Genomic DNA, 22,655 nt, shown 5'->3' on the forward strand with positions numbered 1-22,655 from the left:
ATGCATCAAAGTCAATAGAAGGTAAAGTTGGTGTTGCGTTTGTGATTCCTAGTCTCAATATTTGTAAAAAAGAAAGACTGAGTAATGATCTTTCAGTTTATACAGCAGAGTTACTAGCAATTTTTAATGCTTTGTCCTGGGTTGAGAGTAATAGACCTAGGAATGGGGTTGTGGTTGCTTCAGATTCAGTATCTGCATTGATGAGCATTCAAGGTGCCATGTCTCAATCCAGACAAGATATTGTTTTAGAAATTGAACAGTTAATAAGTAGACTATTAAATTCTGAAATAATTGTCAGTTTTCTATGGGTTCCAGCTCATTTAGGAGTGCGGGGGAATGAATTAGCTGATAAGAATGCAAAGGAGGCATGTGAATCTCTTGAAATTACAATGAATATAAGTCATAGTAAGTCTGAAATTAAAACCATAATCAAATTAAAGTATAAGGGAAAATGGCAAAGTGAATGGGATAATGATATTTCTGGTAGAAAATATTACAGTATTCAAACGTTTGTGGGCGAAGCAAGACCAACTAATAGATCTACTCATGAAGAAAACATTATCTCTAGGATGAGGTTTGGACACACTGGTTTGGCTAGTACTTTATTTCTTTTAAAAAAGCATGCTGATGGAAAGTGTAGTGTTTGTGATGCTGATGAGACTGTAGAACATGTTATAGAACATTGTATTAAGTTTAACCAGGAGAGACAGCAATTAATTCAAGAGATGGAGATAGAAAGTGAACATTTAAAAACAAAAGTAATTCTTCAGAAAAGATCAAGTGAAGTTTGTTATAGGTATTTGTTTAATTTTTTGGAAGAAACGGGTCTGATTAGGAGAATATAGAGTAGGTCATATGTATATAATAGTTTTTTTTTTTTTTTTTTTTAACATAGCTAGTGTTAAACATATCCAGACTCACACTCCATTTCGGTAGGTGGCGGTAATGCTTCCAAAAGTTGTTTGCCATCCGCCATAAAAAGGGAAGAAGAAGAAGAAGAAGAAGTGTTATATCTTCGCTGACCGATTAAGTGAAGCATAAACAGAGAAATATTAGTGTTTATGGAGATTATTACGTGGCTGTAGGTGACAGAACTACAGCGTTGTTTGATCCTCTCACCGAATTGTCTGCATTATCAGACGCTAGTTCACCTCGCACTGTCCTGTGGCTGCCTTTCGTGCCTTCGCATTCAAGTAGCGGAGCGGCAATCGGGAGAGTCGGGACTTTTGCCGGTGGACCGGCAGTGTTTTGAGGCTGCGAACGCCGGTCTGATAATAGTTATACATTGCGAGTTAGCAACACAATCTGGCAGCCTGATGTGCGGCCGATTCCCGCTGGTCAAACTGTGCAGCCTTTCTGCTCACAACAGTAAAGTGCTCAACCCGTTCGGCAGGTCCACCATGTCTAGGATTTACAAAAATACGGGGATCAATGAACGACCCCTCAACAAATGGCATAGCCTGTTGGCCTTTGATGTGTTTATTGCAGTATGTATGCGGTTAGATTTGTCAAGCAGCCGCCTTGTGCTTTCACACTCCGTTTGCAGTGCGCTGCAGCTGCTGACCGCTGCTTTTGACTATAAAAATATCGTGTGATTGACACTTCCTGCGGAAAAGCGCAAAAACAATATAACATCATCATTTTTTTCACAAAACAATATACTTTAGATATTATTTGATAGACTAGTAAGTGTGGATTAATGATGTTTAAAATCTCTAGCCTGGTGGTCAGGAAATTAATGGATCAAATCAGCAGATTTGCAAATGTTTATTTATCTCCACATATATCATTAATAAAAATTAGCAGTGTAACTTTGCAGTATACCACATTATATTTCCTACGTATATATGATTTCCATATTATAGACGAGAGTATTCAACGGCAATAAACGTCTCATATGGCAATAAATATCTTCACAACATTATTGTTTCTAAAACGTTGACAAAATTATTTTCAAAGTTATTCAGAGATGCACACATTATTCCGCATATGATTTGAATATTAGACTTAACATAACAGCATCATGAAATGAATAAACAGAGAAGGAAGCAGGATTGATATAAATTGTATTATTATAAAACAATAAGCAATATTACTGAAATAAACTCTTAAGGTAAATGCGCCAAACACGCTTTTAACCACACTTACAGGTCAAAATAAGCAATGAAAGTGGAAAAAACATTATTATCTCTCAACACTTTATATGACAAATAATATATTTAATGGAAATATTCTTACAGTATTCAAAGATGCACACATAAAATCTATTTATTACTGTTGTCTCTGGCCTCGCTCTGTTAAAGTCGCAATGAAATTGAAATGAAAAACTATATATATATATTTTAATATTGTGGGATTATTAACAAATGACTTATCTGTGAGCTTCATTATTTTTTAAAAATTCGTGTGTGCTCATAATCATTAATCAAAAATGTAAATCTCCTCCCCTCCTCAAAACGATCTCTCTTCACTTCCGGTCAAAAGTATGGCGGGCGGGGTCCGGGAGAGGATCGCAGCGATTAGCAATTAGCAACACGACCCAACTTCAAACGATCCAATCAGATCTCAATGGACAAATTCAAATCCAGCCCTGCCTTATTTCATCTCAAAAGCCGTTTCATTCGGATATACGTCACCACGGGGAAAATAAGGCAATCGCTACTTCCGTTTCATGGCGACTTTAATATTGACAGGTGCGCATCCCTGTCTTCCAAACAGGTATCATTTTGTATAGTTAATCCTTAAAATTAGCCATGATTTTATTATTGTGAAAAAAATTGATTACGGTTTGTATTACTCTTGTTTTTTGTTTTTTTACCACCGAGGGCCTACAGATGTTTCTTCCGCGAACATTTCATCACAGTTCAAATAAACCCTGACTGTTACATGTATGTATTTATACGTTGAAAACATTGTCCAAATCTTTTTTAATTATTTTAAAATACAGAAAACAGCGTTAAACCCCCTCACGGAGTGAAAAAAGGTAGAAGACTGAACTTCGACATAAATACCTTTTGACATGTTTTGTGAAGAAGAAGAACCGTTCCGGTAAAATTCTGTTCTTTAACAATAATGCATGGATTATCATTTAACAAGAATAACCATGGTTTTACTACAGTAAGGTTTAAATGGTTGTAGAAAATCTGTAGTAAACATGTTTTTTTTATTTTGCTTTAAGGTAAAACGGTTCATTTTGGTAAGGGTCATTAATTGTTTTACTGTTTGCTGTTACGACTACCACAATTAAACGTAATTTTACTTCACATGTTTTGTTTGCTTCATTAAAACGAATTTAATTTAATTTAATTTGTTTCTTAATTTTAATTTATGTTTTGTTACTAACTTTTGTGGATATAAATAAATAAGAAGATTAAAAATAGTGAATAAGATAAGACGACGTCACTGGCCACAGGTCAGTAGCCTATTCCCCAGCTAACAGAAAAAAGTTCTAAGAACGTTCCCTGAAAGTTTTTAACGTTCCCAAAAACGTTCTGCCAACGTTAAAAGTGTCCAGTTTTCTTGACGTTCTAAGAACGTTTCTGTGTTGTCTGAACGTTAGAGGAATGTTACATTTTACCATTTTTAAACGTTATGACAATGTCATGTTTTAATGTTCACACAATGTTTAAAACAACAGCTGTTTATTATATATTGACTTGTTTGATTGTTATGTAAATGATAGAGAAACATTGCATTTTATTATATTTATTTTTTATATTTATATTATTTTATTATATTTATTAAATATTATATATTTATTATATATTATATATATATATTATATGTAAGTTTAGATGTTGATGTTTTGTTTCATTTTAAGTCACCATTATTGTGATTAGTGTTCGTTTTAGTTGGGCTCTTGAGCCTTGTCTTTTGCTTGCTAGTTTTTTCCCTGGTTGTGTTAACTTTTTGTGAATACACCACATTTGTTATGAACATGTTAAGTTAGTAGTGTAATTCTGTGGTGTGGTGGTTGGTACATAATGGTAAAAAATCATTCCTAATTAATTTACTAATCAAAAGTTTATTTTCTGTCAATAATGTAAATGAGATCCAGTTCTTTCACAGCAGTTTGTCATTAAGGAGTTTTAGAAACTTTGGACAAAAAATATCTGCTGTATAATTGGGACGTACAAACATCAAGAATCAGACTATGAATCTCAACCATGGTGACAATTAAAATTGGAAAAAAAATCTTTATTTATCCATGCTGCAGTGCATGCTGGGAGTCCTGAATGAGATTTGTAATTTGTTAATACCCAGCATGCATTGCAGCATGAAGTTTTTCATTTGTTTGTCGCCGTGGTTGAGATTCGTGGTCTGGTTCTTGATGTTTGTGCGTCCCAATTGGATAGCTGATGTTTTTTGTCCAAAGTTTCTAAAACTCTTTAATGACAAACTGCTCTGAAAGTGCTGGATCTCATTTACATTGTTGACAGAAAGTACACTTTTGATTGGTAGGTTAGTTAGGAGTGATTTTTTGCCATTATGTACCAACCACCACACCACAGAATTACACTACTAACTTAACATGTTCATAACAAATGTGGTGTATTAACAAAAAGTTAACACAACCAGGGAAAAAACTAGCAAGCAAAGGACAAGGCTCAAGAGCCCAACTAAAATGAACACTAATCACAATAATGGTGACTTAAAATGAAACAAAACATCAACATCTAAACTTACATATAATAGATATATAATATATAATAAATATATAATATATAATAAATATAATAAAATAATATAAATATAAAAAATAAATATAATAAAATGCAATGTTTCTCTATCATTTACATAACAATCAAAGAAGTCAATACAACAAACAGCCGTTGTTTCAAACATCGTGTGACTGTGAACATTAAAACATGACATTGTCACAACGTCCAAAAATGGCAAAATGCAACACTCCACAAACGTCGAGACAACAAAAAAAACGTTCCCAGAACGTCAAGAAAACTGGACACCTCCAACGTTGGCAGAACGTTTTTGGGAACGTTAAAAACTTTCAGGGAACGTTCTTAGAACTTTTTTCTGTTAGCTACGCTTCTGCTATGAAAGTGTATAAAGGTACATACGTTAAATGTATGTTTGGTCTGATCGGGTCAATATGCTGATGTCCGGGTGTGTAAGACTAGTCGATCTGCAATAATTATTAGAAAAGAAAAAAATCTATTAATTTTTTTTTAACGTGTCACAGGTTTAAGGCATTGTAATATAGAATGGTCATTTAATGCGTTATCACTTGATCTGTGTTATTTTATGTAAAGAAGTATACATGAAAATTATTTTGTATGTATTTCTAATTGTTTTGGCCATTCGGTTCGCAGTAACCTATTTCGAGATTTAACACCGGGTTTTCTGATTTCACTTAATCGCGTGTTATTTAGACGTGCTCCGCATCATGAGAAATTAGCCTCTTTTTACCGATAAAACAGAAGAGCTAACCGAGACAGACATGGAGAATGAAACAAAACTTAGAAAAAAAATATTATTTGCGGTGCTCTGGTTATGAACCGGATTGCTGGAGATGCAAACAGTAAAACAAGCAATGACTCCGTCTTGGACCCTTACGAAAATTAATCATAGTTTTACTATAGTTAAAGCCAAAATCATGGTTACAACAAGATCGTTTGGAAAACCAACCACCCAATAGCTTAAAAAACCTTAAACCTTACTGTAGTAAAACCATGGTTATTCTTGTTAGATGATAATCTATTATTGCATAATTGTTAAAGACTTTCACTGGAACAGAATGTTTATTCCTCTTCTACAAAAACATATCAAACTAAATTAAGAATAGTCTGTTATATAGCCTATATACCTTTTATCATTCGCTCCTTCTGAGGTAACACCATTATCTGTATTTTAAAATCTTTAAAAAATGTAACAATGTTTTCAACGTAAAAATACATTCACATACATGTAACAGTCAGTGTTTATTTGAACTGTGATGAAATAGAAACATCCGTAGGCTACTTGAATGCAAAGGCTTAAGGTTAACTAGCGTCTGATAATCCAGACAACTCAGTGAGAGGATACAACAACGCTGTAGTTCTGTCACCTACAGACACGTAATAATCTCCATAAACACTAATATTTCTCTGTTTATGCTTCACTTAATCGGTCAGCGAATATAACACTCTCAATCAGCCCCGCTGCCGCCATGTTTCCCACGTGAGAGGCCAGGCAATGGGAGTTGTTGGCCCCGCCTTGACGCAGTGATTCACAGGGAGGGGGCGTGGTCAACTCGGAATGCATTTTCAATTGAATTTTGCTACATCCGTTGCGCGCTATGTAAATGAAAATGCAATCCCATGTTTCCCACCCGTAAATGTAAATGCATTTAGAGAAAATTACATTTATACGATCATTTTGATACAGTTTTTGCTTGACCATGTAAAGCACATCTAATCAATCCAGCTAATACATTTCCAATTTAATTTTGCTACATCCATTGCATGCATTGTAAATGAAAATGCAATCCCAAGTTTCCCACCCGTAAATGTAAATGCATTTAGGGAAATTTACATTTAAATGATAATTTTGCTACAGTTTTTGCTTGACAATGTGAAACACATTATATCAGTTCGGGTAATACATTTCCATTTTAATTTTGCAACTTTTAAAGCATTAAAATATGTATTTAAAACAGGACTGTAGAAAATGGAAAATGTAAATTAAAGTATTACATTTTCATTTCTATTTTGCACCAAGGATTGCACATAAAAGCATGGAAAATGTAAACTTAAATACAGAAATGCATTGTTATTTTACATATTGCATTGTCATATTGCATATTACATTCTAAATTGAATTTAGCTACCCATATGCTTCCATACATAACAAGAGAAAGCTATGAAATGAAGATAATAGACTACACTGTAAAAAAATTGCTATAATTATGCAGCTGGTTGCCAGTAACTTACTGTAGAAGATAAAGACTGAAAATGTTTTATGTTCATTTAACTGTTGCCAGTAAATAACATAAATGTAAAATCTACAGTAAGTTACTGGCAGCTAGTTGCCAGTAATACCCAGTACTGTAATTTCTACAGAAATGTTTTACAGTGTATCATGTGATTCATTTAATACACATTCATGGAAAAATATATTAACATTTAAATCAGTGATTCAGATTGGCCAACAGAGAAGGCTTTGATGGCCCTGACGGCCCACCACTGGTATATGGGAAAACATGTTTTTTAAATATCCTGTCTTCACCCACAGGCTCTCTTATTTGGGCTACACCTCTAACTGGCAACTCCAAAGGTGAGTTACATGTATACACCATGAAAGTAAAAAAGTGAAAATGTGAAAGTTGCATTAACATAAAGGCATAGTTCACCCAAAAATGAAATGATTTTCTTACCCTCACGTTGTTGCAAACCTGTATACATTTCTTTTTTCTAATGAACACGATGGAAGATATTTTGAGGAATGTTTTTAACCAAACCAATCATAAGACCAATACACCTTTTTTTACTTTAAGTGAAAAATTTAGTTTGAACAATACATTACATTGAACAGTACATGTTTTAGGTGTTAACTATTATGAAAAAGTTTTTCACCTTAAATTTTTCACTTAAAGTTGACAAAACTTATTTTTAAGTGTTACTAACTGCAGTAACTTTCACTTTTTATAGTGTACTTATGTAGAACATACTAGAATGTATTTTGTGAAGAGGAGGAAAGAGAGATGGTGTGTCTGTTCTTAAAAAAATGTGATTTGTGATTTTAGCTGTAAAACTCAACAAATAGATGACGTCAGGTAAGTGGTCGTGTAATGCATAAACAACCTAATGCACACACATACTGTATGTACTGTAAATATTCACACATATCTAGTTTTTGCTGAGCTATTGTTGTTAGTGCACACAATAACACTTGGGTGCCATATGATCATAATACATATAATTAATTATTATAATAAATTATTTTATTATCAGGACAGAGGAGCAGGATAAAGACTTGGAATTGCAAAATAGGTGTGTAAAACTACCCATACATCTACACTGTAAAAGATTTACAAATAGCATTTCAAATGTTTCTTTGATCCTGAATATCCACTGTAAAAAATTCTGTAGAAATTATTACTGGGTATTACTGGAAACTAGCTGCCAGTAACTTACTGTAGATTTTACATTTATGTTATTTACTGGCAACAGTTTGTTCAAAATTAAATGAACATGAAACATTTTCAGTCTTTATCTTCTACAGTAAGGTACTGGCAACCAGCTGCATAATCACAGCAATTTTTTTATAGTGTAGACTAGGTGTGCACATGTGCATTCTCTTATCCAACATACAACCTTATGCACACACCTAGTACAATACATTTTTGTTTATTTAATTTTAATTAAAAAGTCCTTGTGAAATAACATCAACTTCTAGAATTTACAGTTAAATACAGTATTTAATTTAATGAATTTTATTACCATAATCACAATTTCAGAATACAAGATTTTGCGTTTATCAACTATTGTTGTCAGTGTGCACAACAAAACTTAGATGGCACGTGATTACACATATAATAAAGATTTTTTTATTAACAGGACAGAAGAGGAGCATAATGACTTGGAATTGCACCATGGGTGTGTAAAACTACAAGTGTTTCTTTTTCTTTCCTGAATATGTGGATGTACACACATGTATTTTTACTGTAATTTTACAATATAATCATATTGTACATGGACAAACCAGCAACTACTAGAATTCACTGTTTAATGCAATAAAATTTAATTCATTTCATAACAGTAAACACATGCATTTCAAAATACAAGTTTTTGCAATTTACAGCTATTGTTGTCAGTGTTCATAAAAAACATTCAAATGCCACATGATCATAATACTACATATAATAAAAATATTTTTTTGCCAGGAGAGAGGAGCAGCATAAAGACTTGGGATTGCACTCAGTTCCTGGGTTGGTGTACAACTACACAATAATTTTATTATTATTAGGTTTATATCTTTGTGTTCGATATGCATGCATTGGATTCACCAGATAAAAAGCAAAGCTTATAGTTTAAATGTGTTAAATATGTATCAACAGCTAGGTCTATGAACCAGTAAGGGATGTCTGTTTTTAATTTTCTTTAATCTTTGTACAGGTTGGTGTATACGCAGCCCAGTGCCCTTAATGGGTACGTATAAAATGCAGCAGTACACATTTCATGTCATGTTAAATGATAACAGTGTTGTTTGTGTGTTTAAAACAGTCGATCAGATGTTGCTTATATGACACCATGGTTGGCGCCAATTGTTTGGGAGGGAACCTTTAATCCTACACTGATCGACTCTATCTACAAACAACAGAACATCACTATAGCCACCACAGTTTTTGCTTTGGGAAAGTGAGTTCTACATACTACTATTATTTTCCTTTATCTCTTGTATTTTTACACTGTTAAAAATTATTCAGTTTGTTATAATGTCATCAAAGCATAATTCTTACTGTAAATAAATAATAATAGAATGAAATGTTTGTGGAAAAAAGAAGCAGAGGTCAGAATTTCGTACTATTTCTTTAAGAGTCAGTTAATTTAAATGTCAGTTCACCCAAACTTGGTTGTGCAATACACCTTTGGACTGTTTGCAGTATTTAAACATTTACATTACATTTAGTCATTTAGCAGACGCTTTTGTGCAAAGCAACTTACAAATGAAGTAACAATAGAAGAAATTAGAGCAACACAAGAACAGCAATGCATAAGTGCACTAGAACTAGTCTCATCATGTCTAACACAGTATACAGTTATTCAACAAGGTTAGAATTTTTTATATTTTTTGTAAAGATAAAGATAGAAAAAAGAAAAGATATTAGCAAGTGGCGGAAAAGATTGGTTTTTAGACAATTCTTAGAGACTGCTACAGAGTGAGCAGATCTTGTCACAACCGGCAGATCATTCCACAGATGAGAAACAGAACCAGATAAGTTTTTGGGATGGCACTACAAGTGTCGCTCTGTGGCAGAATGCTGGGATCTAGAGGGTACATAAGTCTGTATAAGCGATTAAGGTTAGGAGGTGATGACCCAGTGGTGGTTTTAAAGGCCAGGAGCAGAGCTTTGAATTTGATGCGATCTGCTATAGGAAGCCAGTGTAACCTGACAAAGAGAGCAGTGACGTGCGCACTCTTTTGCTCAGTGAAGACCACTATTTCGGCAGCATTTTGGATCATCTGTAGGGGTTTGGTTGTGCAGGCCGGATGCATTGCAATAGTACAGTCTGGACAGGTCAAGAGCCTGGACTAGGATTTGTGTAGCATGCTAGTAAAGGTCTAATTTTCCTAATGTTGAAGAGGATGAATTTACAAGAGCGGGCGGTGCTGGCAACATGCTCTGAAACTAAGCTGATCATCAATGACCACTCCCAGGTTTCTGGCTGTCCTGGAAGGCATAATGGTTGAAAAATCTAGTTTAATGGAAAGACTGTGATGATTCTTAGGGTCAGCCATTGTGTGTCATCCGCATAGCAATGTTAAGAAAAGCCATGTTTCTGAATGACAGAACCAAAGGATGTCATGTATATAGAAAAGAGCAGTGGTCCGAGCACTGAACCTTGGTGTACCCTGGTACTGAGACATTGGGGTTCAGAGACACCTCTCCAGGGGCCTCATTTATAAAGCGTGCGTACGCACAGATTTGATCGTAAAGTGAGCGTTCGCAAAAATCTATGGCAAAGTCCACATTTATAAAAACTGTCTTTGACGTGGAAAAGTGCTTAGCGCCACGTCAGGGTCTGAGCAGACGTACGCACTTTTGCTTGTCTGATTAGTGCAGGTTTTTGGAAATATAAGCCATTCTTGCTGCTCGAAATTGTGTTTAAACATTGACAAGTGCTCTTTTATATGTCTATGACATTAATAAGGGAATCGTTTAAAGGCGGAGATCTGAAATTGCTCAGCTGCGCGCACAAGTTCAAGTTAATTTGCGATTTATAGATTTGAAAGAGGTACGCCCGTTTTCTGCGTGTACGTTCGGTTTATGAATCACACGTATGCATTTTTGTTAAATGATCGTAAGATCAAATGTAGGATGGTTTTTACGCAGCATTTTATAAATGAGGCCTCAGGATACTCTAAATGACCTACCTGAGAGGTAAGACCTGAACCACAGTAGTGCCGTTCAAGAGACAGCCATAGCCTTGAGGGTAGATAGAAGCTACCCTTGCCTGCCTTAGGGTTTCAGTTGAGTGACCGCTCTTGAAACCAGACTAGTTGCTGTCCAGGAGGTTGTTTTGTGTGAAAAAAGGAGGATAGCTGGTAAAAAACCACACTCTCAAGCGTCTTGGCAATGACAATCCTATGTAGGTATTACCTTTTTCTGACAGAATACAGAAAATTACTGTAGTTCCCTTTTGAGTACAGTTCAATCAACACTGCATCAGTAGGGAAAACTATACAGTAGGTTACTTGCATAACCGCGGTTCTCTGATAATATTAAATTAGGTATCTCACTATGGGACATGCTCCTACCGTGAATACATTAGAAGCCCTACTACAATACACCGGATCCCCTTTGGCTGGCAGACATGACATTTGTGTCTGGGGAGTGGCTCCCTACATTAGTATTAAAGAAATGTCGCACAGCATGACATTCAAAGCAAGCTATTCTGCACTTAGTGCAGCATGTGATAGCATCTGCGCTGTAACATCCAGTTTATAAAACCTTGAAAGTATGTGTGGTGACCAGTTGGCTACTTCACAACATCATGTTTTATGACCACTGTAAAAACAGTCCACAATGTTGACATTCCCCTTGTTGAGTATGTATGTAAACCAGATCGGTTTGTAAGACTCTTACTGGAACAGGCCAAGGAAATTGCTTCCACCATCCAGTGCGATAATCGTTGTTTTGTGATCAGTCTTGCCGACCGGTCTAGGTAAAAGATGAGGGATTGAACCACATAATTAATGATGTAAATTTAAATGTTTTGCATGCATGCAGAATGCATAGAAAATGCATGAATTTGCTTACAGGCTTTGCTAATGCCAGAGCCAACACCCTTTATCATTAAAGCCTATGTGACATGTTGGTATACCATTGAAAACACTTTCCATTGATCTATCATATCCTGAAGAAATGCAGTGCTACCACCACTGTACACTGAAAAGTAATTTTGTGCTGAACTGCACCATTGCTTAAACATGCTTTATTTACATTCAAACAAAGACTTAGGAGACAAGGCTCTATAACATTCTGTAACACTTGACATCACATCAACACTGTCAGGCAAAGCAGTTGCATTCAAATTAAACCTTTTGACCAAGCCTATAGTGCCAGGTGCACTGGATGCAGATGAATAATCTTTTCCCGTTTGCATGCCAGCAGATCTCTGCATAGGCAAAGAGTCCATGGCTCTTTGTATAACATGTAAGATTTCTACTAGTTAGTGTTTTTAAGGCCAGCATGGAGCTATTAATATCGTCTCTAAAACCACCTGTACGTGTTGCTCTTAGATTTAAATGGCTGGTATCGCTCCACATAATTTTTGCCTGGAAAACAACAGTGGGTGTGCTCCTGTAGCTCAGTGGTAAAGCATTGCATAGCAGCACAAAAGGTCATGGGTTCAAACGCAGGCAAAACACATATTGATAAAATGTTTACCTTGTAATTTGTTGTGGATAAAGCAAGTGAGCGACCGCCTTATAAGTATGTTCCATCATTTATCTTGGAACTTTTCTGGTTTTAACAGCAATATCAGGTTAAATTCCACCTAGAAGAATGAACCTTTAATTTGACCTTCTTTCAGGAGCTACAGGTATGAAAATATTGGATGCAACTCTCTCTATGCCTGCTTTGCTCTGAGCAGTTGTTTACCCTTGCAGCCTCTGCTACCACAGTCGGCCATGAAATGTTTGGGTTCTCTGCGGTGCATTTGCACACATCCTGCAGATCATCACGAAGAAGTGGGAAGGATGGTGCCCTGCCCATGCCCTCCATGAATCTCACAACAGTGAGTAGTGGTGCCTGTTGAGCAGTCCTTGAAATCTTTCCCTTTCTCAGGGAGAAGAAAATACCATTGTCTAACAAAATCACATGCAAATCTTTCACGTCATTTATGCAGGACATGTTAGGCAAAGGAGATGTAGTACGTTAATCTTACTTTGCACAAGGCCACTGAGTTTCTCTGGTTTGCTCCCTGCATCCCTGGCATAAGATGCCAGTTCCCCACTGTTTTATTTTGCTCATTTGTATGTGTTTGTGTAACATATCAACAGGAGTCTACAGACCACTACGTGTAAAGGCAGTGTCGTTGTCTCTCCCTCCCGCTTATCCTCTGTGGTCGGTTCCATGCCCCCCCCCCCTTCCAACCAACTCTCTCTGTTAGATACTGACAACGCTCACTGACAACCGACACACTTTGTTCCACTCTTACATCCTGCTTAGACATATGCCCTCTGACATCTGGACCGGCCTGGGCCACACCACCTGCCCCTTGGCTATCTGAGGTTCTCTGTGAGCATTGCTCCAGACTCAGGGCTGCAGAGAGGAAGTGGCGCAGATTGAAGATCCTTCTGACCCTTTCTCTATCAGTCTCTTCTTCCTTCCTTCTCCATGGATATCACCTCTGCTAAGACCCTATACTATCATTCAAAGATTAAAAACTCCCCTGACTCTCACACTCTCTTCTAGACCTTCTCTATTCTTCTTTGTCCCCCTGCCCCCCACCTTCATTCTACTTGATGGTAGATGATTTTGCAAAAACTAATACTATCAGCAGTCAGTTCTCCGAACTGCTGCTTCTTGCGCAGGCTAAAACCTCTGAAACATGTTCCCTCCCCTCCTTCTCTCTGCTATCTGAAGCAGATGTTTCCAAGGTCTTGGCTTCTAACCATCCGACTACCTGCCCGCTAGATCCCATACCCACCCATTTCCTTCAGGCCATCTCTCCATCAGTTATCCCTTCTCTCACCCACATTATCAATTCATTCCTGTCCACTGGCACCTTCCCCGTAGCATTTAAAGAGGCTCAGATAACCCAGCTGCTAAAGAAACCCACACTCAATCCTGCTATGCTAGAGAACTACAGACACGTTTCTCTTCTTCCCTTCATTTCCAAGACTCTTGAATGCGTGGTGTTCAACCAGCTCTCCTCTTTCTTCACACAAAATAACCTCCTGGAGAGCAATCAGTCTGGTTTCAAAAGCGGTCACTCCACTGAGACTGCGCTGCTCTCAGCCATACCCAGCCATAAGGCAGGCAAGGGCAGCCTCTAAATCTTCTGTGCAGATCTATCTAACTCAATCGTTCTGCCGCTTTTGACACTGTCAGTCACCACATTCTCCTGTCAACCCTCATGGCTATGGGTGTCTCTGAAACAGCGCTTTTATGGTTCAAGTCATACCTCTCAGGTAGGTCATTTCGGGTATCCTGGGGAGGTGACGTCTCCGAAACCCAACGTCTTGATACCGGGGTGCCTCAAGGCTCTGTGCTTGGACCACTGCTCTTTTCAATATACATGACATCCCTGGGCTTTGTCATTCGAAAACATGGCTTTTCCTACCACTACTATGCAGACGACACTAAACTCCACTTTTCGTTCCACCCTGATGATCCCACGGTTTCTGCCGGCATCTCGGCATGCCTGAGGGAAATCTCACTCTGGATGAAGGATCACCATCTCCAGCTTAACATTGCGATTGTCATATTATCTGTACCAAAGATTCAGCACAACCTTTCCATTCAGCTAGGTTCCTCGACCATCACGCCTTCCATCATCTTTCTCTAATTTTACTTTCTCTTTATCTGTACATTTCTCAAAAATTACTAACCAATAGGGATGTGCCCGAAGCCGAATACGTTATTCGGAAGGGCACGGATAATGGCTTCAAAACGAATAACAAATTAATCCGAATAACAGAGAAAATATTCGGCCAGACATAATCATGTGCTGGAATTATAAAGCACGAATAATATGTGTGTGAAGTGAATGAGTGCAATCTATAAAATGACATGAATGACATTTTCTGCGTGTCCCTTATTTAGAAATGCGAGCTGTTTTGGAATTAGTTTAAAAATGCTGCTAATATCAAACTTCTTTTAACCCAACTGTAACCCAACTTTTAGTTTGTTTTTTTTATTTATTTGATTTAATTACACAAGACCAGAAAACCTTGATAAAATGCTGCACTCTGATAATAAAATATTTGTTAATAACTCAGTGTCATGATGTTTTAATTACTTCAAGTTAAGCAAGCTTCATTGTCAATCTAGATGAATATAAAATAAATAAGTAAATACAAATATGAAAATGTAACATTTTAAAGCAAAATTTAAACTGAAAATTACTATGACATGAATTGCAATTAACATAAAAATAAAGTAACCCAGCTAGCAGAAAAAAGTTCTAAGAACATTCCCTGAAAGTTCCCAAGGTTTCAAAAATGACATTGTCATAACGTTTAAAAATTGTAAAAAAAAAACTGGACACTTTTTACGTTGGCAGAATGTTTTTGGGAATCTTGGGAACTTTCAGGGAACGTTCTTAAAACTTTTTTCTGCTAGCTGGGAAGTAAATAACAACTCAAACATTTGAATTAAATCTTTCTAATTACCTTATTGTTTAAAATCATGTTGCTTGTTTTGAACTAAGTCAAAACAGATTTTAAATAATAAAGTAAACTGTAATTTGAAATTTTAAACAAATATCTGATTATTTATTAATTTAGATGAAGATTAATGAGAATTTTTTTTTGAACAATTGCGCAAACGCTGTATGGACATAGATAATAATGTGCTCAGCAAGTTTGTTGTAATACTTATTATGTTTTCATAAATTCTTGTCAAAACCGTTGTTTTTAAACTATTCTGTCAATGCACCTTCTTCTCCTCTGTGCGTTGCGTTTCAGATCTGTCAGTCAGCGCGAGTCTTGTCGATCCTAATAACTTAAATCAGTCCCGAATTTATCTCTCTTAATAACTCTTTAAACATCAAGCAAGTCCTGCATTTTATTTTCAAATCCCTGCATGTCAGACATGACATGACACGCATCTTAGTATATTAGGTTAATCATTTCACTGTCAGAAAACGTATTAGATGTTTAATTAATAGAGTATTTGATTCGCTATAAGGGATTAATGTAGGCTACTTATTTTTTCAAAAAAAAACTCCCACTCATTTAGACAGAATGGGTCACATATGTAACTGTGCTGAAAGACACAATAAACGCTTAAAGGTGATGTACAGTCAATGCGCTCTCAAGTTCAACGCACATAGGCACATGCTGTATGAGGCTTTGAAAATGAGAAGTTTGTTTTCCATGCCTATTATTCATGAGAATCAAGTTATTTGTCTTTTTGATTAAAATTTTGTAATATTATTTTTAATAAATATTTACAGTTATTTAAGTTATAATTATAATAAAAGCTAAATTCATTTAAAATGCCATTTTCATGTATTATGACAAACTTCCGGGTTAAGACCCACCCACTTCCGGTTCCATCCGAATACAAATAGAGATACAAATAATTTTGAGATTGTTACAAATACAGATACAAAAACTGATTCTGCTGCACACCCCTACTAACCAACCCTTGGCTATGTATACTGTGTTGGACTTGATGAGACTATTTCCAATGCCCCAGCTAGAAGAAAAAAGTTCTAAGAACGTTCCCTGAAAGTTCCCAATGTTCCCAAAAACATTCTGCCTACGTTAAAAGTTTCCAGTTTTTTTTTAAAGTTCTAAGAACGTTTCTGTGTTGTCTGAACGTTAGAGGAATGTTACATTTTACCATTTTTAAACGTTATGAAAATGTCATGTTTTAATGTTCAAACAATGTTTAAAACAACAACTGTTTATTATATTGACTTGTTTAATTGTTATGTAAGTGATAGAGAAACATTGCATTTTATTATTTTATCAAACATTATTTCTGAATGTTCAGTAAATATATTGCTGTAGAAAACACAATTCACTTACTAGGTTTAGATGTTGATGTTTTGTTTAATTTATAGTCACCATTATTGTGATTATTGTTTGTTTTAGTTGGACTCTTGACCCTTGACTTTATGCTTGCTAGTTTTATCCTGGTTGTGTTAACTTTTTGTTAATACACCACATTTGTTATGAAAAGTTAATAGTGTAATTCTGTGGTGCTTGGTACATAATGGTAAAGATCATCACCTAATTCATTTACTAATCAAAAGTTTATTTTCTGTCAAAAATGTAAATGAGATCAGTGCTTTCACAGCAGTTTGTCATTAAGGAGTTTAAGAAACTTTGGACAAAAAATATCCGCTGTATAATTGGGATGCACAAACATCAAGAATCAGAGTATGAATCTCAATCATGGTGACAATTAAATGAAAAACTTCATGTTGCAGTGCATGCTGGGTATTAACAAATTATAAATCTCATTCAGGATTTCCAACATGCACTGCAGCATGGATAAATAAGGATTTTTTTAAACAATTTTATTTGTCACCATGGTTGAGATTCATACTCTGATTCAGCAATATATTTACTGAACATTCAGAAATAATGTTTTATAAAATAATAAAATGCAATGTTTCTCTATCATTTACAGATCAATTAAACAAGTCAATATAATAAACAGTTGTTGTTTTAGACATTGTGTGAACATTAAAACATAACATTTAAAAATGGTAAAATGTAACATTCCTCTAACGTTCAGACAACCCAGAAACGTTCTTAGAACTTAAAAAAACTGGACACTTTTAACGTTGGCAGAATGTTTTTGGGAACCTTGGGAACTTTCATGGAACGTTCTTAGAACTTTTTTCTTCTAGCTGGGGCACTTATGTATTGCTGTTCTTGTGTTGCTATAATTGCTTCTATTGTTTACCTCATTTGTAAGTCGCTTTGGACAAAAGCGTCTGCTATATTACTAAATGTAAATGTTATTACCAATCTGTAATTTATGAAAGCAGTACATGAGTAGTTGTAGCGGACCGGTATATGTCAAAATTTGATTGATTTATGACCCCCTTTGACAGGGGGCGGGACTATCAATCAAAAGCTGTACAATCTGTCTAGGTTTGAGAATCGTATATCACGGGATTTAGACAGCGAGTACCCGGACCGTGCGTGTTTTACGATGTGTCAATCAGCTCGTTGTTATTCCTGTGTGTGTGTTTTATGTCAAGCCTATGCTGTCATGTTTATTGCTGTCAAAAATAAAGTTTATTGTTTTAGACTGTCCAGTTTCTGGCAGGTTTTATGACCGGAGTTTCTCCGTCCTGTGTGCGCTCCTCTCCCGGGCGCGCTTCTCGACCCCCACTGCGTGTCTCACAGCGGTGTCGGTGTTCAGCGGACCTGTGTGCTGATTTAGACGAAAACCTGTTTATTATAAACTAAATAAAAATTTAACCGTGAGTCTTTTCATCACCCGCTCTCTATGTTCACGCGCATTAAAACTCGCTCACCGGTGCACGCGCCGGGTGTATGGGCATATCTGCAGTTTTAAAATAAACTTAATAAATGTAATGATGGCCACTCTGACAAAAAGTAAAGGTTTATTTTAGATTTAGGGATTTCTTTAATCAAGTCTCTGATTAAAACATGTGAATGCGCGCACCGACGGCGATCTTACGCTGACGCGCACTTATATCTGACCTTAATAAACTTTTAAATGTTTTAAGACGTTTTCATCCCATCTTCAGGGTTTTTTATTATTGACTTCTTAAAACCATATATGTATATTATTATACAACGAATCTTATCATGTATGCTCTGACAAAAGTATGATTGTAGATTTTAGGTGGAGCGGTGTCATGTTTATTGCTGTCAAAAATAAGTTTATTGTTTTAGACTGTCCAGTTTCTGGCAGGTTTTATGACCGGAGTTTCTCCGTCCTCTGTGCGCTCCTCTCCCGGGCGCGCTTCTCGACCCCCACTGCGTGTCTCACAGCGGGGTCGGTGTTCAGCGGACCTGTGTGGTTCTTTAGACGAAAACCTGTTATTATAAACTAAATAAAAATTTAACCGTGAGTCTTTTCATCACCCGCTCTCTATGTTCACGCGCATTAAAACTCGCTCACCGGTGCACGCGCCGGGTGTATGGACATATCTGCAGTTTTAAAATAAACTTAATAAATGTAATGCTGGCCACTCTGACAAAAAGTAAATGTTTATTTTAGATTTAGGGATTTCTTTAATCAAGTCTCTGATTAAAACATGTGAATGCGCGCACCGACGGCGACCTTACGCTGACGCGCACTTATATCTGACCTTAATAAACTTTTAAATGTTTTAAGACGTTTTCATCCCATCTTCAGGGTTTTTTATTATTGACTTCTTAAAACCATGTATGTATATTATTATACAACGAATCTTATCATGTATGCTCTGACAAAATAAAGCATTAGATTTTAGGTGGTGCGGACACATATTTATGCCAAATACTGTTGAATATAAACGTTCGTTTTGTCAAAAGTTTCTTTAAAGTCAATAAGGAATCAAACATTTTAGATGTATCTGGTTAAACTTAAATCTGATATTTTCTATTGGTCTATTTCTTTAGTATCTAATCAGACACAATGTTTCAGAAGCTGATTTGTGAGGGTCTGTGTGCGTGTGAGATAATTCACAGCAGGGGCGGATTGTAAACTAGTTAGAGACTTTTAAAACCGTGATGGTAAAATGTAATACGGTCCACTCTGAAGAAAAGTAAAGTTTTATTTTAGATTTAGGGAATTCTTGAACCAAGTCTCTGATTAAAACTTTTGAGTGTAACATCACAAATATTTAATATATTCCGTATACGTGTATAGTTTAACCATTCCCTTATGCCATAACCTTAGGCGCCGTCAATACTTCTTTCTTTAGACTAAAGGAAATTTATTTTAACCTAAATAAAAGTTTATTCGCATCACGAAGTCCGTGAGTCTTTTCTAAAGGTCGATCACCGGCGGTGACAGAGAACGCGTCGGATGTACGTTCATATATTTCGTTAAGAAACTTTTAAACGATTAAAGACATATTCATAGCATCTTCAGGGTTTGTTTTTATTATTGGCTTCTTAAAACCATGTGTGAATATGTGTATATTATAACGAATCTTATATTGTCTGCTCTGACAAAAATAAAGTATTATTTTAGACTTTAAGTGAAGTGGCAGCGCGTATTTTATAGCCTACTGTTTAATATAAACGTTTGTTTTGTCAAAAGTTTCTTTAAAGTCACGCAAAAATCAAACATTTTAGATGTATATGGTTAAACTTAAATCTGATATTATCTATTTAACTATTTTTCTGATCAGTCAACGTTCACAAGCTGCTCTCATGACCGTGTGTGTGTGTGTGTGTGTGTGTGTGTGTGTGTGTCAGCGAGGCAATTCACAGCAGGGGTGGATTGTAAAGTAGTTAGAGTCTTTTAAAACCATGGTGGTAATAATGTAATACTGTCACTCTGACAAAAAGTAAAAGATTTATTTTAGATTTTATAGCAAACACTGCAGGATCTAAAAGTTTGTAACATCACAAATTTATTTAATGAAATATTCAGTACATGTATAGCAATGAATTGTACCAAAACCACCAGAGGCCGACAATTCTTTAGACCAAAGTCTATTTATTTTAAACTAAATAAAAGTTTAATCGAGATCCGTGTATCTGTTCATGTACAGCATACTGTTCATGCATTAAAGATCGAGTCCCCGGTGGGTATAACAGAGAACACCCGTGGATGCGCGTTCATATCTGCCGTTTTAAAATAAACTTAATAAATATAATTCTGTCCGCTCTGACAAAATAAGGTTTTATTTTAGATTTAGGGGTTTCTTTAAACAAGTCTGTGATTAAAACATGTTCAGCAATGCGCGCACCGACGGCGACAGAGAACTTACGCTGATGCGCTCTTATATCTGTCGTTAAGAAACTTTTAAACGTTTTAAGACATTTAAGCCCCTCTTGTGGTTTGAGTTCATTGGTGTCACCTGGCATCCGGGTGTGTGCATGTGTATTTACGATAAATGTAACACGATACGCATTGTCAAAATAAAAGGTTTCCTGGGCATGGTGTTCCGGTGCGTGTTTTTTGTCTCGCGGGTGCTCGTCATATTTGTTGATGTGGGGGAGGTTTGGTGTCTGGGACGTTCAGTTTCTGGACGGTTGGTTTTTGCCGGCGGTCTCTCGTTCTCACCGCCCGTTGTCGCCCGCCCGGTGGGCCCTGGTGTGTCTGGGCGGCGGTGGTGTTCAGCGGCCCGTATTGTTCCTAAAACTCCGTGTTGGTAAAATAAGTGTAATACAGCCGTTGACAAAAAGTAAAAGGTTTATTTTAGATTTAAGGTGGTCCACCAGCGCCTTTATGGCAAACACTTCAGGTTCTAAAAGTTTGTAACACCAAGAATTTGTTTAATGAAATATACAGTACATGTATAAGCAATGCCCCCGAGTCCATAATCTCCGGACGGGATCGCCAATACTCTTTTCTTTAGACTAAAGGGTATTTATTTTAACATAAATAAAAGTTTATTTGCATCACGAACGCCGAGAAACTGTTCATGCACCGCAATCTATTGTTCACACGCATTAAAGGTCGATCACCGGTGATGACCAGAGAACGAACCGGGTGTGTGTTCATATAAACTTAATAAATGCTGTCCGCTCTGGCAAAATAAAAGTTTATTTTAGATTTAGCCATTTCTTTAACCAAGTCTCTGATTAAAACAAGTTACTTTTGCTTAGGGCAATAGGCACATGCACACACATATCTGTGGTATTAAAAATAAGGTTTTTAAAGTTTAAGAAATTTAAACATTTGAAAAAAATCTAACATTTTAGAGGTGTCTGAGTAAACTTATATCTAATGTCATATGAGCCGTACCGTGTAGCGTTCGTGTCTGTGTGCGTGTCCGTGTCAGTTTATGTATGTGTGTGTTATGCAATCGTAGAGTAGGGCGTGGGATGTGAGAGACTGTGAGGGTGTGTGTATGTGTGTGTATGTGTGTGTGTGTGTGGTGTGTGTGTGTGGTGTGTGTGTGTGTGTGTGTGTGTGTGTGTGCAGTGAGTGTGTGTGTGTGTGTGTGGTGTGTGTGTGTGTGTGTGTGTGTGTGGTTATCACGTGGTGGGGGTCCCAAATGATCAATGGCAGGATTTTTATGTGACGGACAGGCCCTAGGTCAGCCTGTGGGGTTAGATACAACATAGGTTAACATCTATCAACGCATAATAAGCAAACATGAAATTATATTATACCTATGCATTGTTACTGATGTTCCTAGTTTTGTGTATTTTTCTTAAACAAACTTTTGCTTTTCAAACATAGTCAGTCTTCAGACTTTTGTCTTTTCATACATTTGTTCATAGTTTTTCTTCGCTAGCGTCAATTTGTGTTTGAGATTTTTTTTTTTGTAAACTCATCAGATGTACATACTTGTGTATTTTTCTTAAACTTTTGCTTTTCAAACTTAGTCTTCAGACTTTTGTCTCTTCACACATTTGTTCAAAGTTTTTCTTCGCTAGGGCCAAATCCTGTTTGAGATTTTTTTTTGTAAACTCATGCACACGCTTGTGTATTTTTCTTAAACTTTTGCTTTTCAAAATTAGTCAGACTTCACACTTATGCATACATATGTTCAAAGTTTTTTTCCTCGCTAGTGTCAAATCCTGTTTGAGATTTTTTTGTAAACTCATGTACACGATTGTGTATTTTTCTTAAACAAACTATTGCTTTTCAAACTTAGTCAGTC

The 22,655-nt window shown here is 36.2% G+C and overlaps 1 protein-coding gene across 1 annotated transcript in view; it reads left to right on the plus strand.

Annotated features, from left to right (window-relative positions):
- The window catches only part of LOC129431223 (histo-blood group ABO system transferase 1-like), a 47,303-nt gene that overhangs the window by 13,639 nt on the left and 11,009 nt on the right, over positions 1-22,655 (plus strand). Inside the window, exons 3-9 of the mRNA XM_055189001.2 lie at positions 7,231-7,272; positions 7,742-7,771; positions 7,950-7,988; positions 8,556-8,594; positions 8,882-8,926; positions 9,114-9,146; positions 9,222-9,356. Coding sequence (XP_055044976.2) covers positions 7,231-7,272; positions 7,742-7,771; positions 7,950-7,988; positions 8,556-8,594; positions 8,882-8,926; positions 9,114-9,146; positions 9,222-9,356 — 363 coding nt within the window. The remainder of the gene's footprint in view (positions 1-7,230; positions 7,273-7,741; positions 7,772-7,949; positions 7,989-8,555; positions 8,595-8,881; positions 8,927-9,113; positions 9,147-9,221; positions 9,357-22,655) is intronic.

The sequence above is a fragment of the Misgurnus anguillicaudatus genome, chromosome 19, assembly GCF_027580225.2.
Source record: "Misgurnus anguillicaudatus chromosome 19, ASM2758022v2, whole genome shotgun sequence".
NCBI lineage: Eukaryota > Metazoa > Chordata > Actinopteri > Cypriniformes > Cobitidae > Misgurnus > Misgurnus anguillicaudatus.